General features: G+C 42.2%; 1 protein-coding gene across 2 annotated transcripts in view; it reads left to right on the top strand.

The window, feature by feature from the left end:
• The window catches only part of dachb (dachshund b), a 93,704-nt gene that overhangs the window by 60,648 nt on the left and 14,707 nt on the right, over positions 1-18,349 (top strand). For both annotated transcript variants that reach the window (XM_069671964.1, XM_069671963.1), the window contains exons 3-7: positions 5,292-5,402; positions 11,230-11,460; positions 13,829-13,998; positions 14,365-14,470; positions 15,324-15,398. In XM_069671964.1, the coding sequence (XP_069528065.1) occupies positions 5,292-5,402; positions 11,230-11,460; positions 13,829-13,998; positions 14,365-14,470; positions 15,324-15,398 (693 nt within the window). The remainder of the gene's footprint in view (positions 1-5,291; positions 5,403-11,229; positions 11,461-13,828; positions 13,999-14,364; positions 14,471-15,323; positions 15,399-18,349) is intronic.

Raw genomic sequence — 18,349 nt, 5'->3', positions numbered from 1 at the left:
GAAACTAATGTGTGTGTCTTGTTACGCCGACGATTCACCTCTTTTCTGTGCTAACTCTGACTTCCTGTTTTCATTCCATTCCTGTGTTGTCCTCCACTCCATTCTCTCCTTCGTCCTTCGGAAAGCATTAGGATGCACAGGGAGGAAAAAGAGATGAGTAAACAACGTATGGACAACCCACAGGGGACCACTGAAACACACACACACACACTGGAATATATATTCTCTCTCGCACACACACACACACACACACACACACACACACAGGTTCTATATGATGCGTGTGTCTTTGAAGCAGTCTGTCAATCAATCACACACTAATTCCCAAGGTTCCGTGGTCGCCATTAGAGGCGGGGTCGATGCTCGGTAACCGTGGACACAGCGGACAGCCATCGATCTGAGAAAGAAAGAGAGAGAGAGTGTGTGCGTGTGTGTGTGTGTGTGTGTGTGTCTGTGTGTGTGTTTGATAGTCATGATGGAGAACAGTATTGTGGCTCTGCCCTCACTATTGATTGTCTTCTGGTTGCATTGAGGCGGAGCGGGCGTTCTGACTCTGTGTCCGAGTGTGTGTGTGTCCATGCACGTGTGTGTAAGGCTGTTTCCTGTATCAGTATATGCATCTTTGTGTGTGTGTGTGTGTGTGTGTGTGTGTGTGTGTGTGTGGGTGTGTGTCTGTGTGTCAAGGTGTTCCTCAGTAATCAATGTGTAAATGTAGTGCTGACCCCACAGAGATACTCCATTCTCCATTTTTGTTCCTGCCCTCTTTTTCTGATAGTGAGTGATTCTTAAATTTGACAAACTTTATTCGCACTTACATTTTTGAAAAATAAAGAGTCTGTAGGCGTGGACCGGATTTTATTATCGAAAGTGTTCTAGTTCTCGTTTGTAGTCCGAGTAGTACTGACCAAAACAAAACAGTCCATGTGGAGAGCAAAAGGGGCGCAACACAATCCCAGCTCCCATTGCTGGTCATCAGAAAACAATTGAACTATTTATTCAACTCTATAAACAGACATCTGCATGCAAGTGCAGCTAATAACCAATGGCTACATTGGACGCCTACAAATTTTCGCTGTCACTCCCAAAGGGTATATCTGATGGTATAACAGAGGGTATGTCAGATGTTGGTGAATGGGTTCAGAGATTGGCAAAAACAAAATAGAAACTCCTTCTTATCTTACCAACCTGCCGTTACTGTTCCTGTTCAGTTTGCCATGTTTGATTCAGACCAAAATATGCAATATCTGCTTCACTTATTGGCACAGAATTTGGTATCGACATTCACGGTCTCGAGACGATGTGTCTCAGTGAGTTTGGAAACATTTTTATAGTCCCACCATGTCGTTCAAATCTTTGTTTTTGAGTGAAATGGCTTGAAGGTGGGCTGCATGGTGGTGCAGTAGTTTGTGCTTTTGCCTCACAGCTAGAAGGTTCCTGGTCAGACGTAGGCGGCCTTTCAGTGTGGAGTTTGCATGTTCTCCCTGTGCATGCGTGGGTTCCTTCCGGGTACTCTGGCTTCCTCCCACAGTCCAAAGACATGCTGGTTAGGTTCATTGGGGATAGAAATTAGCCGTAGGTGTGAATGTGAGCGTGAAAGGTGACTGTCTTTATATCGGCTTTCCCACTGGTCAAAAAACCCGCTTATGCACGTTTTTTTTGCTTAGTGGGAAAGGTTACAATCGGCATTCAGTCCCGGGTCAAATGACTCTGCTGTAGACCCGGATAATTATTGCCTAGGCTCCGATCGCCATTGATGAGAACACAAAACCTGTGTCGACATGCCCCCTTTCCAGCAGGATGCTATGCTCCAATTATAACTTATGCGACTCATTATCATCTCAGCTACAAATTCCGCCCGTCTCCGTCCGAGCAGCGCTCGAACATCAATCCAGATTTGTCGCTGCCGAGTTTGATAAACAGACTGAATGAGTTATAGATACAATAAAGACCTAACCGCCGTAACATCTTCACTGTTTCTGGCGTGTTTGTGACGTCAGACAGTGACGCAGCAGAAAAAACACTGACAGGAGTATACTTCACTGGCAATGGGAACAGAGACAATCGGCATCTATAAGCGGGGCTACCCAGGACTGAAAAACCCACATCAACACGCTAAATTTAGTTGGGAAAGGGGTATAAGTGTCCTAAGCCCTGTGATTGAAAGGCTGGATCAGTCCAGATGTAACCCCGCCTCTCGCCCAGTGACAGCTGGGATTGGCTCCAACCCCCGGGTGACCCTGAACAGGATAAGTGGTATAAGTAATGGATGGATGGATGGACGGACAATCAAGACAAAGTGTTTTCAGAACTTTTAATTTGTCCAAAACTTAAAATCAAAAATCAGCATGTCACGCTAATGACAATCCCATTAGCTTCAGCTGTCCTTTGTGCTAACTGCTAATTAGCAAGTTAAGCATGCTAACAAGCTAAACTAAGATGCTGAACATGGTAACATAATGTTGCATGTTTCATGTGAACATGTTAGCATCTATAGCCTTGCAGAACCACGAGCGTGGCTGTAGCTTCTTTATTCTTTTTAAAAGGTGTCTACAGTTAATGAAACAATATAAGATTTGATCAGTCATGTTACATTCTGGTTCTTTATAGTTTTTACTGGTTGCAGTATCTGAAAAATAACGTGAATAATTGAGATTTTGATGGACAGAAAGTGTCAAATATCTTCATAATGAGTTATTTGGAGGAGTCGGTTTCCAGGTACAGATGGCATTGGTTTCCTGGTCCCAGCCTCTTCAGTGACTATTTTTAATAAATCAGTCGGTTTCAGAAGTAAGACTAATGAGGAAAGGGGAAAAAGAGGGAACAGAGAGAGAGAGAGAGAAAGAAAGAGGTCCAGTGAAAGAGCCCGAGGCACACTGACCAGACGTATTGTCTGCCGTCCTGCTGAGAGAGAGGAGGAGGAGAGAAATGGAGGAACATGATGGAGGAAAGGAGGCCAAAAATGAAGAGAGGAGAAATAGAGGACCATACGGAGCTGCTGCTCACCGGCAGGAACACAAAATGAAGGTTAAAGCAAATAATATCAGATGTAGATTCATTGTTTAAGTCAGTATTGTAAGTTCTTTTAATCAGCAATGAAGGATACATTTATTGTGTTCTTCTTTGTTCTTTAAAGTCGTGTTGTGAAAATGCCAAACGGGTTAACAGAACGGGCGACAGACAAAAATAAGAGAAAACACAGGAAGGAAAAAAGTAGGATTGATGTGAAAGGAAGAAGAAAGAGTTAAAAGATGGAGACACGAGGATATAAAGATGGAGAAGCGAGAGAGGAAGCAGGATAGAGGTCTGGAAATGGGAAACCAGTCAGAGAGAGGAATGAGTGACATGCTGAAGTGGGATGGATGAACGCCGAGAGGTCACCGAGATAAAGAAAGAGAGAGTCGGATGCTGCTGATCGGGACAACAAGAAAGAATGAAGCACCGAGCTACGAGTTCCCTTGAGCACAGCTGCTCTTCTGCTCTTATTTTGAAAATCCTTTACATCTCTGCCCTAAGTATGAGAAGAAAAAGTTGATTGAGTTTATCACATTGTTTGACTGTCAGGCTGCTTCGAAGGATGAAAACAGCAGATTTTACTATGAAGTATGGTTTCTGTTTGTAGTCCGAGAAGTATTGACCAATCACGTATCAGCAGGCGTTGGTTGGACGATGATTTAGCTTCTTATTAATCTCTATAAACAGACGTCTGCATGCTAACAGCTAACAATCTGTTCTAGATCAAATATTCAACAACTTCTACTTGACGCTGTGTCGCAAAAGCCGTTCAGCGTTTAGATTTCCCGACTTCCTCGAATGCATCAGAAATGATGGCTCAGCCCTCCGTTCAACAAACTTGTCACGTTAAAGTAGTTTTCTTCTCCTCTTGAGGACAGACCTGACAAAGCTTCATGTTGACTTGTTACTAATCTGCATCATGATGTTGTTATTTCAGCAAACTTAAGAGCCGTTAATCAAAGTTTGTTTTTCGGCGTCATACCGCTGGAGTGCAGCCTCTGTGTAACTTACTGTTTACAGTGTAACTGAGACTCAGCGCTAACAGATGAACGGGCGCTTCTCCGGGGGATGGAATGAACCGGGAGATAACGGCGGAGGGGATAATTCCACTTCACTTTGATCTGAACACACTGTCGCTTCTCCAGCTGCTAACCGGACTGTAAACGAGGAGACGGGAGGAAGTTGTTTAGCGCTAAACGCTGGTTAAACCGGAAAGCTCGCAAACATGGCCGCTCCCTTCAAACGTTAGCTGATGAGTTCGGAGATCAGTTTTAACTTCTCTAGTTTAACCTGCACACAACACACTCTTTCTCTCCTCCACACCTCCCTCTTCCTCCATCATCCCTCCATCCTGCTTTAAATTAAATTTCAAACAGCCCCTCCCTCCCCCTCTTTTCTCTCCCCTCCCTCCTATCTTGTTTTCTTTATAGCTCGCAGACAACTGTACTGTGTGTGTAATGGACATTCCTCCGAGGCCGTCAACCGTGACCGGGGCAAAACCAACTGACCTACACACACACACACACACGCACACACACACACACACACACACACGGGTACAAGTATGCACAGATAAGCAGGCATGCGTTCCCTGTCACACACACACATTTGTACATGAAAGCAAACTGTACACACACACACACTCAGCGTGATGCAAAAAGCTCATGTGCACGATGACAAACATAATAGTGCATGTACACAATAAAACACACACACACACACACACACACACACACACACACAGAGGGTCATCGCTCTCACTCTGCTGGTTGTTGTGTATAGAAGTCAGTTCCAGGTCAGTGCACAGAGCCAGGGATCTTAGTCCATACAAAAGACTGTGTGTGTGTGTGTGTGTGTGTGTGTGTGTGTGTGTGTGTGTGTGTGTAGCAGAGGGGGGCGTGTTGTCTACGTGTGTGTGTGCGTGTGTGTGTTTTGTTTTTCTGCATGTGTGTATGAAAACACATCGGCCCTGCGGCGTCACAAACGGCACTCACACCCTGAAACACTTCAACAAAACGCTCCGACTGAAAGGAGAGTTCGACGGCGACAGTATGTGTGTCACTGCAGCTCGGCGCAAAGCATCATGGGTAAAACCGGGAAGAACACCTGTGAGGTGGAAAGAGGAGTTTAACTGATGAGCAGATGATATTGATTCTTATACCTGTCGAAAACTTGGGCCGACTTTTACTCTTGTTTACTGCTGAAGATTTAATGATGATGTTGAAGGTAACAGTGTTTGTGTGTGTGTGTGTGTGTGTGTGTTTGCGTGTGTGTCACAGGCCTCACAGCAGCAGCCATGGCCGAGCTGCAGAAGCTGCAGAAGATGAAGATGATGATGAGCCTGCAGAACGGCAACGAGTCGGACAACGACGACTTACACTCCAACACAGGTAACACACACACAAACACAGGTGTCACACCTCCACCTGTCCCTCCTTTCCCCCCCGAGGGATCTATTTAACGTCGTGTTTTCTCACCTCGCCTGATCTTACATCACAAACTGTGAAACACGTCAGGCGGCTGCAGGGAGGAAACAAGGAGGTAAAACTGAAACCAGAGACGGAGAGGAGAAAGTTTTATGAAGTGTTGAAACTGGAGCTGAACCATGATGTCACAGATCGTCTTACACTGAAGGCAAACGTATGGACACATGACAGCGAGAGCATGATCACATGGGCGTGTGTGTGTGTGTGTGTGTGTGTGTGTGTTATGTAAGTGCTGATCAAGTTCCCTTTGAGTGTCTTCTTCTCTCCTCTGTGTTTTGCTTCTTCTTCTTCTCTCAAACTCACTTTTATTAGTTTGATACTTTTTTATTACTGGAAAACTCTCTTATGGTGTTTACACAATCATAGGACAATGACGTGTTTTCTCTGTTACTACATGAAGACGTTTCTGCTCACATTTATATTCATAAAATGGTGAAGGTAAAGAAATTGTAGGAGAAGAAAAAGAAGAAAATAAAGAAGACGAAGAAGACGCACGCAAACAAGAAGAAAAGGATGAAGAAGAATACCAAGATGGCGAAGAGGAAGATGATAAAGAAGAAAGGGAAGTAGCGATGAAGAACAGAAGAAGAAGACGGAGACAACAAGAAGAGGAGGAGGACAAAGAAGAAGAAGACAAAGACAAAGAAGAAGATGATACTGAAGAAAAAGTAAATGACGAGGAAGAAGAAGAAAAGAACACGAAGACAAGGAATAAGAAGAAGAAGAAGACGAAAAAGGCGAAGAAGTAGACAAAGACAAACAAGAAGTCGATGAAGAAGAAGAGGAGGACAAAGAAGAAGAAGACGAAGACAAGGAGTAAGATGAAGAAGAAGAAAAAGAAGACAATCAAGAAGAAGGAGATGAAGAAGAAGAACAATCAAAATAATAACAACAACAATAATAGACGTGTTTGATAAGTTGTAGTTTCAGTCCCTGATGTAACGACGTCTGATCGTTCCTGATAAACAGCCTTGATCAGGAAACACTGAAGCCCTGAGTGACACATGTATAAAACAAAGAGCTGACACACACACAGGAACACACTCGTTCACGCTGCTCTCCATCTCTGCTGTTTGTCTCTGAATTATTAAAAGGACAGAAAACAAAAAGCAAAGAGAAAAGAAAAGACAGAGAGAGAGAGCGTGCAGTCCTTCCTTCTGTTTCCACCCACAGCTGACCTGACTAACGTGCCGATAGAGTTTCTCTTCCTCCTGTCGTTCTTTATTCATCCCCTCCTCCTGCTCCTCTTCTTCTTCTTCTTCTTCTTCTTTCATTTCATTCACCGTGTTTGCTGTTTTGTCCTCTCTTTGTGCGACCTTATTTCCTTTGTAAGAGACACTCACACCGGCCTGGGAACCTCCGGCGGACAAAAGGGGAGAAGAACGAGAGTACGAATGAAAAAGAGAATAAAGAGGCGGAAGAGAAAAATAAGCTCCGAATGAGAGAGAGATGATGGGTGAAAGTCGATCGCTCGAGCTGTGATCTGTGTTAGTTTTTCTTTTTATAGACAAAAGAAAAACGTGATTTGAGGGAGGGATGTCAAAGGAAACCACTTCTTTATTAGAAAGAAAGACGCACTAAATATTTGTGTACAAAGGCAGATTGAGACTGTCGCAAGGTGGAAAAGACGAGAGGAAAGGAGGAAATACTCTGATACAAGAGAAAGTCCTGCTTTTAAAATGTCACTTCAGAAGAGAATGAAAGTAAAAATATAGTTAAAGAACTAAAAGCAGAAAAAGTGTCTTTCTCTGGATTGTTATAAAACATGCATTCATGTAAAATCAAGATTTTACGGTTGTATTTGTTTGAGCTGGAGCTTATTTTGAACTATTTTCTTTATAAAACTACAACTAAAAGTTATTTTTATTCTGGATTAGGCTGCTGATGATTGGTGCATCAAACTGTTCGATGTTTAGTTTGTAAAAATGGTGAAAAAAGTTGCACAACCCAAAAATACACCATCATGTTTCTTGTACAAACCTTATAAATTATATTAAACACATTGAAATTACTCAAATAATTCAAATGATAAGACATACACCCTCTTATAATAGTAATAATAATAATAATAACTTTATTAATAGCACTTTTCAAAAACAAGTTCTTCACAATTAAATGAAGGCAAATAGTAAAAGCAAACTAACAAATAAATACAGGTAATTTCCCAAACTTCAATAAAAACATGTTAAAAAGTAAAACAAAGTTTAGACGATTAAAGTTTTAAGAAGAGATTTAAAAGAGGAAACTGCAGCTGCACCTCAATGTGTGGACACACCTTTTAAATATCATCCCTCATGTGACACGACTCATGCACGCTGTTTCTACTGTAAATACTGGAAAACGGTCGCATGTCACCTGTAACATAATTCTATATATATATAAACACTCTTCATCATTGTGCTATTGTCTCTTGTAACTCACATTAGTTTAATGTCTAAGGTAGGCTTGTAGTTTGTAGTTTAATATTTAATGCTTGTACATAGAGAGCGGAGTTAAACCGGAGTCACATTCCTTGTATGTAAACATACCTGAAGCTGATTCTGATCCTGAAAGCTTGACTGATAAGTCGAAGGGAAGCCGCTGCTGAAGTGTTTTAAACCTACATTCTTTGTAATGTCCAGCAGGGGGCTACTCCACTGGTTGCGATGAGAAGTCTATGAGACAAAAGCCTTTTTTTACACCCGTAACGAAGCTCCGCCGCTATCACGCCCTTGCTTTGCCCCACTATTAGGCCTCCTTGCGTTTTACATTAAAGACGTATCACAATCATGGACATATTTAGAGTACAACAGACGATAAAGAAGGGTATACTTCTTTGTGATTGACAGGTCACTTGTAGGCGGCCTTAAAAAAGTCTTGTGTGGCCTTCATTTGCACTAAATATTCTGAGGGTTCGGTAGTTGATTTCACAGCTACCTTATAAATTATATATACACCCTGCTAGCCAAAGTAGCGCTAGCTTTAGCAGCTAATTAGCGTTTTCAGACCACTCGCCCTTGCCAGCTTCCGCTCTTCCTGACGACCAAATATGGTCACTTCTGGTTCCAAACTACAAACATTTTATCAGCCAAAATATCAAACTGGAGGGTTAAAACGGTGGCTATGTCCACTTCTTAACGATACACAATATAAACACAAAATTCCTCTACATTCATACCTGGAAAAAAAGATGATACATACAAAAATAGAGGTGTTTGAAACAAGTTCAAGCAGTTAGCCTCCCAGATCTGGATGTGAAGAATTCCCAGAGAGGGATGAGAGAAAGAGAGAGAAAGAAAGTGACAAAGGAAAGAGAAAAAGAACAAAAAGAGGAAGAGAAGGAGAGGACAAGGCCGAGGAAAAAATGAGAAGTGAGGTAGAGAGAGAGAGAGAGAGAGAGAGAGAGAGAGGGAACATCTGCCCATCTGTTTATACTTCTTTCTCTTCCCTGGTGTAAATGGCAGAGGGGATGAGGCCCAGCTGTCATCTACACACACACACACACACACACACAGCGCAGGGAATTCAGTAGGCAATAATAGAGAGAGACGGTTGCTAATTCAAACTAATGGAGGGAGATGAAGATGGATGAGAGAGGGAACGGGGGAGCAGAGAGAGAGAAGTGGAGGGCGAGAGAGGCAGCGTAACACAGGGAGAGAGAGAGAGGAAGTGGTTGTTTGACTCTTTACAACAATCATTTAAAATGTGAAACTTTATCCTGGATTTAACAAATCGAGTTAATATAATTTACAATAATGCTAATGATCATTATCAAGCTCTGTAATAAACTTGACACACTAATGCATTTAATGATGGTTAAAACACGTTGACATGATGTCTAATTAATAAAGAAATGTGTCTGATTTACCGTACACATTTATCATTTTCTATTTCTGCTTAAATATGAGACAAAAACATTAGCATACCTAGGAAACTAGCTCACAAAAGGAGCGCTAACTAGCTAACTTCACTTTTCTTGTGTGGTGGTAGGTAATCTTGAAGTAATTAACTGTTTTCCCACCACCTGGGAGGGCACCTGGATGCTATGTGACATGTGAAAAATCAGTTTAACATTACAGGCTTGATTAAATATGCTAGCATCAGTCGTTAGCAAAGACGATGGCTGTCATACGGCCGTACACTTTTGTACAAACGGAGGCACTTTTTGAACAGTTGGAGGACCTCACTGTTTATATTGTGGATGAAGTTCTTACAAGGCAGTTTAGAGGGATTTATTTACGCAGCTAATGCTTCAGAGTGCGTTCTGTCCAAGCCCAAGAGGAACATGGAGCGACGTAGCAATGTTCAGTTCAGATTTACCGTAAAACTCGGTGTATAAGACGCTCTTTTAATACGTTTTTTTTCATCTAAAAAGTGAGCTGCGTCCTAAATACTAGTGCGACCAATATACCAGTATAAAATGCAGAGAGGTTTTTTATTGTGTTAAGATATTTTAGCCAGGCGACGGCGCTAGTGCAGCCGCCATCCTCACAACAATCAACGTTACCGTAGGCTAACGTAGAGTTCAACTGGTAGCTAGACCATAATTTTTTAATGTGCTTTTTTAATATGCTTATGAACACAAAATAGCGTTGAAATAACTTGTATACAAGTTTTTATTATATTATAATTATATTATAAATAGATATAGAAAACCATCTTTTCCTCTGAGAGACCGCCAAAAACAGACTGCGTCTTATATTCCAGAATTTACGTTAAGTCCATTTTTATCGCTCAAACCAATGGGACACCATGGCAGCATCTGCAACTTCTTTCTGTTTTTTAGAATCATGTGTAACTGCTCATAAAGTTAGCTAAATAAAATGGACTGAAACATGGACAAGTGGACCTAAAGTGGGGCGCTGGTTTAGCTCAGTAGGTAGAGGATCCGCCCCACAGTCCTCGACGCATCGTCTGCAGGTTCAACACCGACACGTGGCCCTTTGGTGCCTGTGTACCCCCTCTCCCACTCTCTCTCTTCCCCATTTCTTCTCAATCTTTACTGTACTATCTAATAAAGGCAAAAGGGCAAAAATAGACCAATAGTGACACAGCTCCATCCAAGGCGTCCGCCATCTTGTTTTTGTTGTTGTTGTATGTGGCTTTGCTATTCCAACTCGCAAAGTTGTCCACTTCTCTAAAACAATACGTTAATTTTGCATTAGATAGCATTGAAAGAAAATAAGCTATATAAAACAGAACAATTAAGCTTTAAACGTAGCACTGCAAAGGGAGCAAGAGAGAAGGCGGCTGTGTTTGAGCGACATAGAGAATAAAACAAGAGCGAGAACGAAGCTAACTTAGCAACATAGAGCGTTATTCCCTGATTGTTTCAAAGTGGTTACGTTAAAAAAAAAAGTACAAGTAAACACGCCTGCATCTCCAAATATACCCGTGGGAATATGCTGGTCAAAAATGGAGACGATAATGTAACATGTTCGCTACATTTTCAGCGTCAAAGGAGGTTTCCAGTATTTTTTTTATGCTAGTATTAAAAGATTTTGTATGCTAACAAGTCCAGTACCAGCCACTAGCAAACCTACATGACATTTATTATTGTGATGTGAATGCAAAGACATGAAAATACAGTCTAAAAAAGGGTATGAAAACTGCACATCGTCTGCATATCAACAGTAACTAAAAGGGGGCGGGGCTTAGCGGACAGTGGACTCTTACGTCATCCATGTGAGCTGTCAGTTATAGCTTAAAGAAGCCACGTTTTAAGCCTGTATGTGTGTCTGTCTTTACCCAGGAGGGAGTGAGTGTTCCTGGGATAAGGAGCGTCTGACCAGCCCCCCTGCAGGAATCCACAGCGGAGGACCAGGAGGAGGAGGGGCAGGAGGAGGAGGGCAACAAGTAGGAGCAGGGGGAGGAGGAATTGGAGGAGGAGCAGCAGGAGGAGGTGCTGGAGGAGGAAGGGGAGCGGCCATGGGAGCTGTCAATCAGCAACAACTCCAGCAGCAACAGCAGCTTTTGGCTAACAGTGAGTACACACACTTACACACATGAAGATAAATATGCATTAAGAGCGTGTGTGTGTGTGTGTGTGTGTGTGTGTGTGTGTGTGTGTGTGTGTTCAGAGGGGGTGGCAATATTTGTTAATGTACGCCATTTAATCTGTTCCCATCTCCTGTATTAACACTCTGCCGGGATTAATCAGCACACACTCTACTAAATGACTCAATTTATCAACACCACACACACACACATACACACACAGTCACACATATGTACGGACACGCAAACAAACAGAAACACACTCATTCTCGCTCTTTTTCTTATTGAAGAAGTAATATGTTTACACACACACACACACACTGGGCGGCGTGAGGCGACAAACACTCACATTGATTATTCTCTCACTTCAGTCGTCACGACAACAGCAATCAGTGTTATTGTTTCATTGGAATGAAAGCAGCACTGCAATTTTGTGTGTGTCCACGTGTGTGCGTTTGGGACAGCTGAGGCGACGGCATGTTTTTGGGGGAAAATAAAGGGGCTCTTTTCAGGTCAGAGGGGGGCTGAGGTCAGAGGTTAAAGGTCAAGGTTGGGCTTTTAGGAGGTGCGGGGTTAAAGGATGGATTGAAGTTAATGGAACGTTCCTACAAGTGCAAAAGGAGGAAGGATGAGCGGGGAAAGGACGCGAAGAAAAGAGGGACAAAAATGACAAAATCCAGGGGTTCAAGGACAAAATGGAGAAAAAAGGACAAAAACAACATAAAAATTGACAAATAGATGCCAGGATTGAAAAGAGGTAAGGAAAGAAAGAGAGGGGTAAAAACGGGAAAAGAAAGGAAACAAAGCCACAAAAAGAGAAAAGGAAACGAGAGAAAAAAAGAGGCTTTGACCTCCCTTTTCTTTCGCCTCATCGCCCTTTAACCCCCTGACCTCCATATTTTCTCCTCTTCCTTTCTTTCCCTCCCTCCCTCCTCTGCTTTGTCAACTTTTATTAGCGAGATATTTGACACGGCGATGACACCTCTCGCTCTCTCTTTCCTCAAGGTTAAGTTCAACTCAAGTTCACAGACACGTAAAGGCCCAGAGTCCCCGTTTTCTGTCGTCTTTATATCACAAACGTTTCACGGTTTATGGAAAAGGGAAATAAATACTTTTTAAAAAATTATTTAAAAATAATTAATATTGTATAATAATATAATAAAAATTATTGAAAATTATTTTTTTTAAAAACAAGAGAGAGAAAAGGAAGGACATTTGGTGTTGAAAGTAAAGGTTTCCGATCTTGTATTCAGATCAATTTCACAGAGAGAATCAACTCTGTATCGATTCTTCTGTCCCAAAACTCTTGGGTAAATGTACTGAAAACAAACAACAAAACAATACAACAATTGATACAGCTTAAAATGCCACGAGTAGGAGTAAGTTTGCCTAAAAATGTATAAAAATATAAATAAATCTGAGGGTCAAGCTCTCAAAAACCTGTTTTTTGTTTTGTATTACATTTTTAGCTGTTTATCTGCATTAAATATCTGCTACTCAGTTGTTTATTTGTTTTGTTTTTGGGAAACAAACCTCCCGAAAAAGTCACGTCAGAACCTTACAAAGCGACAACAAAATTTGGGTGCCATGACAGTTTCAACCCCAAAAAAAGCGGGCTTTCAAAAGTGCAGCTGCAGATGTTTGGTAATATAAAGTTTGTTTGTTGTTTTTGCTCCTCAGAAATGCCAAATCATTGATATATTTAAAGGTATGTTTTTTTTTCATTGGGGTCTTGTGAGGTATCAAAAGTCAGGAGAATGCCTACAGTTGGTGGAAGTTAGCATGGCTCATGTTTGGAGACGCCCAGTGGAGTACCGACAAGGAAGCTCTGGAAAAAACTAAGAGACCGCTCCGAATGTTCCTTAAATCAGCATCTCTCTCTACATGTCGTGTCTAGCCCAATCCAGATGTGAACCCCATTGAAAACCTGAATGTGATCAAGAGGAAGATGGATGGTCACAAGCCATTGAACAAAGCTCTGAAAAACATCTTTTGGTTTCGTAACCAGTCGTCATTTTCTGCAAATAAAAGACCTCAATGAGAACATTTTATTTGAAAGTAGGAGAAATGTTGTTTACACTAAAACAAAGGTAATTTTACACAAACACAAACCAATAAATAGAGAAAACTTACTTTTGCTGTGGTCTCTTATTTTTTCTGGAGCTGTATGTACAAGAGCTTCAGTGAAACGTATATTAGCCACCTTAAAAATTTCCCCAAAACCCCACTATCAGCTAAATGTATTCTATATTTATTTTATTTGTTGGTCTATTTAAATGAAGTCACTCTTTTTATTTCAACACTTTTATTCAAAACTTAAAAATCACATCTGCTGTTCTTCCTTGCCCACTCAGGGTTGGACCTGCCCTTTATGATGATGCCCCACCCTCTGCTGCCCATGGGCCTGCCGCCCGCCTCCGTAGCCATGGCAATGTCGCAGATGAACCACCTCAACACCATTGCCAACATGGCCGCTGCAGCCCAGCAGATACACACCCATGTACACCGCGCGCCTGTCATCAAGGTAAGAAAGTAGATACTCAAACAACCCACCCAGGTAGAGGACCCAGGTAGGTTCCCTGAGGAACTCCTTCAAAGACAACTTGTCCTGTACTTCCTTAAGAACCCTCTTCAGGGAGAAATTAAAATGTTTCTTTAGAATGTGTGAATTTTAGTCTTAGTTCATTTCTCGATTTCGATGGGTGTTAACATTTGGCGTGGACCAATATCCCTGTTGGCGCTACAACTGTTCAAAGAACAAAGTGTAATGTGGGGTAGGCTGCTAGGCTAGTAGGCAAGTTCCAATCTCCAGTTCATATTCAGGATTATATTAGGGATATAAATCAGTTCAGTATGGATCCAATTCATTCATGTCTTCTTCTTTCTCCAGGAGAGAGTGTGTGACAGCCCCTCTCTCTCTCCATCTGTGGATGAGACCAACACTCCTCTGCAGTCGCAGCCCAGCAGCTCGGCCTCCAGCTCGCCCGAAAGACTCGGTACGTGCACACTACATCCACATGCACTGATCAATGTGACAAAATGGAAAACAATTGTATGCTTTTTGTAAGTATTTAAGTAAAAAGGCGACTGCTTGATATTTTCAGCTTCTCAAATGTGTTCATTTTGTGGTTTTCTTATTGTTCTATGACAGAAAATAGAATATTTGTCGGTCAGACAAAACAAATAAAGATTGATAAAGTTTTTAGACAGCTTTTGGGACTTTAGGATGTTACAAACAAACACAGGACCTTCACTCAGGATAATGAAATTAGAGTCCCGTGTAAAACCAAAACACAAAATTTAACATCTTTTAAGGTATCGAGGTAAAAACAAATTTTGCACGTCACGTAACCCATGTAAGTAATTCAACTACCCAAGTAGCATACTTACCATATTGGTCTGGATATAAGTCAGATTTATTTCTAACTGCTAACAGATGCTAACAACAACGTTAACCACACGTTTAATGTGTTTGTCCAGTTCAAACACTTACGTATGAGGAGGTGTTGCCTGTCTTCAGTAAGGGAAGTTATTAAGAAAACTCATGTGGGGAGTTTTAGAGGAACAAACGAGCTACGTCTGTGTATGTGTCGACGGACTTGTTGGTTTTTCAAGTTGTACTTTCAAATGTTAACATATTCCAAACCTTGAAAAGATGGTTCGAATTCTGCAAACTTTGACAACCAATCCTGAAACACAGTGCACAAAGCATCTTTGATACCGTGCACGCTGATGCACATGCATCTGCAGATGTATTTACACATTTGTGCATGCAAACATAGTGTGTCTTTATGCACCAGCACACACACACACACACACTCAAACTCACTGTGCACTTTCTTTCAACAGGATTGGTGTCAGCTGATGCAGATGTTCCTCTGCCCAACCCTGCTGCACCCATCAAGAAAATAACAAAGGACAAAGGTTGGACCACACACACCTTCAAACACACACACACACACACACGCACACACTGCTAAGTGTCTTACAACAGAAGAGTGTCTCACACACACACTCTTCTATAAGTGAGGATATTCCATTATGCACCTTAATCTAAACCTTCACCCATTTCCTTCTGACAACTGACAAATCGTCGTCACTTAGGAGGGCTTTCCTCATCTACTGTATCTACACACACACACACACACACACGCAGGGCCTGAAAACACACGCGCAAACAGAGAAACAGAAGCGTCAGGATGTTCTGCCCCTCCTATTGATCACCTGTCTCTGAGCCATCAATCAGAGGAACTAGGGAGGGAGGGAGAGATAGATGGAGGGAGGAGGGGTGAGCGAGGGGAGGCTAAGTGAAGGAGGCATGGCTAAAAGGGGTCAAGAGGTCACGCACTAAAAGCATGTGGGGCCTCTCCTCCCTCCATCACACTCTCTCTTTATTTTCCATTCTTATAACACGTTCTGTTTTCATCTCCTTTTTTTGCTTCTCTTCATTTTCACTCCATTCAGACTGTGAAGAAAGGCTGCACACATCACACGCAGAGAGGAAGCTTCCTTTAAAATCAATAAGGGCAAAAGAAATCTGTCCCTGCCTCTCCGAGGAGGACAGATCTCAAGCTACATGCACACCTTTTTTAGTGTTTTAATCACATGGATTTAGCTACGTGAAGGCCGAGTGTCCGCGCTGCTGCAGCATGTTCAAGCACTTTACTTTGAGTGAAATTTAAACGGAGACATGACCCACGTTCGCCTCCTCATTGGCTCCTCTCGGTCCTGTGTAACAGTTCAAACAAAGGCCCCTTTCACACATGCACTCCAGAAAATTTCAGGACAGTCTGCCCCTGAAACTTTCTGGAGTTGCCCTTTCACACACGTCATTCCCCACAACTGGCAAACACTTTCCTTGTCGGCCCTCGAAGCTCCTAAATCTCTTCATCTCTCCAGTCTGCAGACATCTTTGCTTTCGTCTTATAAACGATCCTTCTTCTTCTTCAACCTCTGATGTTTTTAATCCTCCTGTTATGTGTCGCTCTTCTGGTTTCACACCGGTCACATGATATAAACGTCATCACCCCGCCCACTCGCCCACTTACCTGCTGCGTTCACACATCGGCTCACCCGACTTCTTGCAGACGTTTTAATAAGAGGCTAACAGGAAGAACTTCGTATAAAGTTGGGTAATGGCGGTAAATTTGCAGCATTTTGAACAACTAAGAAACCAGCCACAAAATATGTTTCTTTTATAGAGTCAAGTTTGGCACTTTGGCCGTCTACGTGTTGTTTATTTGGAGCCAGAAGTGACTATATTTGGACGACATTGGCTGTGTCCCAATCCAGGGGCTGCAGCCTTCAAAGGAGGCGGTCCACGGAGGATGCTCCATTCACAGCCTGCGTAGTGTTAAACTGAAATGAGACACCAAATGCTGCTCCTGTCGCAAAGCAACAGGTACCTAGCGGGCTAACTAGCTAGCATAACTAACGTCGAGTAAGTTGACCTATTATTTTAAAGATAATTTGTTTCAAGGGCCCTTTCGTTTTCTTAAACATGTGTAACGCAGCTATTCGACTGAGTTGAAACCAAATACTATTAATTTGAAAGCGTATGCACAAAAGTCCGCGATTTTGAATTGGCGCGCAATGCTCTCGGGATACGGTGGGCCACGAAGGATGCACCCGGCGGATTCTTCGCGGCCAGGGGAACGGAGGACGCATTTGTCGGCCGCATCTGAGGGCGCCTTCGAATTGGGACAGCCTTCGACAAGCTTCTGTGACGCAATCGGCCTTTAAATGCGACCTTCGAAGGTTGCAGCCGCTGGATTGGGACACAGCTATTGTCACAGCTTTATCTTGGTAGGAACCTGTCAATCATAGGTATCCCCACCCTAAATCCTCCCCTGCTTTATGGTCTGTGTGACTCTAAATGGGAGCATAATTGACTAAATGAACATCGTGCTACCCGTTATCCCTAACTGGGGCTTGAGGCTTTAAAATGTGATGGATTTTGAATGTCCAACAGCCCACCAGCAACAGTTTAGTCTCAAACATACGTGTCGTCAGAGTTTTTATTATCAAAGATCTATTTATACCTCGTCAATGTTTCGTCTTCGTCGTGGAAAAAATGTATCGTCATAATTTTCTTTAATGAAATTAAAACTGTTACGCTGGATAATATAAACATATTAATGTGGACTTAGCCTAAAATTCAGCGTCACTAAATGTGCAAAAGTTATCAGAGAACAACGTTAACTGAGTGTCAGATGGGCTAATAATGGTTATTTTAATCGATTAATCTGCAGGCGATTTTCACGATTAATTGATAAATCATTTAGTCAAGAAATGTGGCGTAATCAATCTATAAAGCCAGATCTGTTTGACATCTATTCTTAAAAAAAGACTGAAACGATTAGTCGATTATTAAAATAGTTGGCGATTAATCGACTAACCGATTAATCGACTAATTGTTGCAGGTCTAAGTGTACAACATCCAGATTCTAGTGTGAATTAAAGCAATCAGAGAGCTCTTCCTGTCCGTCATAGTCTAATTTAAATGTGTTTAAATTATCGCTCATTAAAAATTTGCCGGTCTTTAGCTCCGGTTGAAGACGTTGAAACTTTGAGCGTCCCTTCAGACACAGAGAGAGTTTACTGCCGCTCTCAGGGGGAAATAACAGAATGTTCTCTGTGGCCTCGCTCCATCTGGAAGGTATACTGGAGCAATTACTGCTGCACAAGTACACAATAAACCCAACCAGTGTTTGTGATCGAAGATCACCTTCCTGTGTGTCGCAGCCTCGGCTCCGTCTGTGTGTGTGTCTCTTTAAGCTGCAGATCGTCTCCAGGTTGTTGTGTTGATAGAAACTCAGTTAGTAAAATGTCTGACTGGTTTGTTTGAGCACAAACTGAATGAAAGTTTCTTTGTA

Source organism: Semicossyphus pulcher, unplaced genomic scaffold, assembly GCF_022749685.1.
Source record: "Semicossyphus pulcher isolate SPU_LCO1_2020_fin unplaced genomic scaffold, fSemPul1.0.p SCAF_21, whole genome shotgun sequence".
Taxonomy (NCBI): Eukaryota; Metazoa; Chordata; class Actinopteri; order Labriformes; family Labridae; genus Semicossyphus; species Semicossyphus pulcher.
The sequence above is the reverse complement of the archived record's forward strand: the minus strand, read 5'-3'. Positions and strand labels throughout refer to the sequence as shown.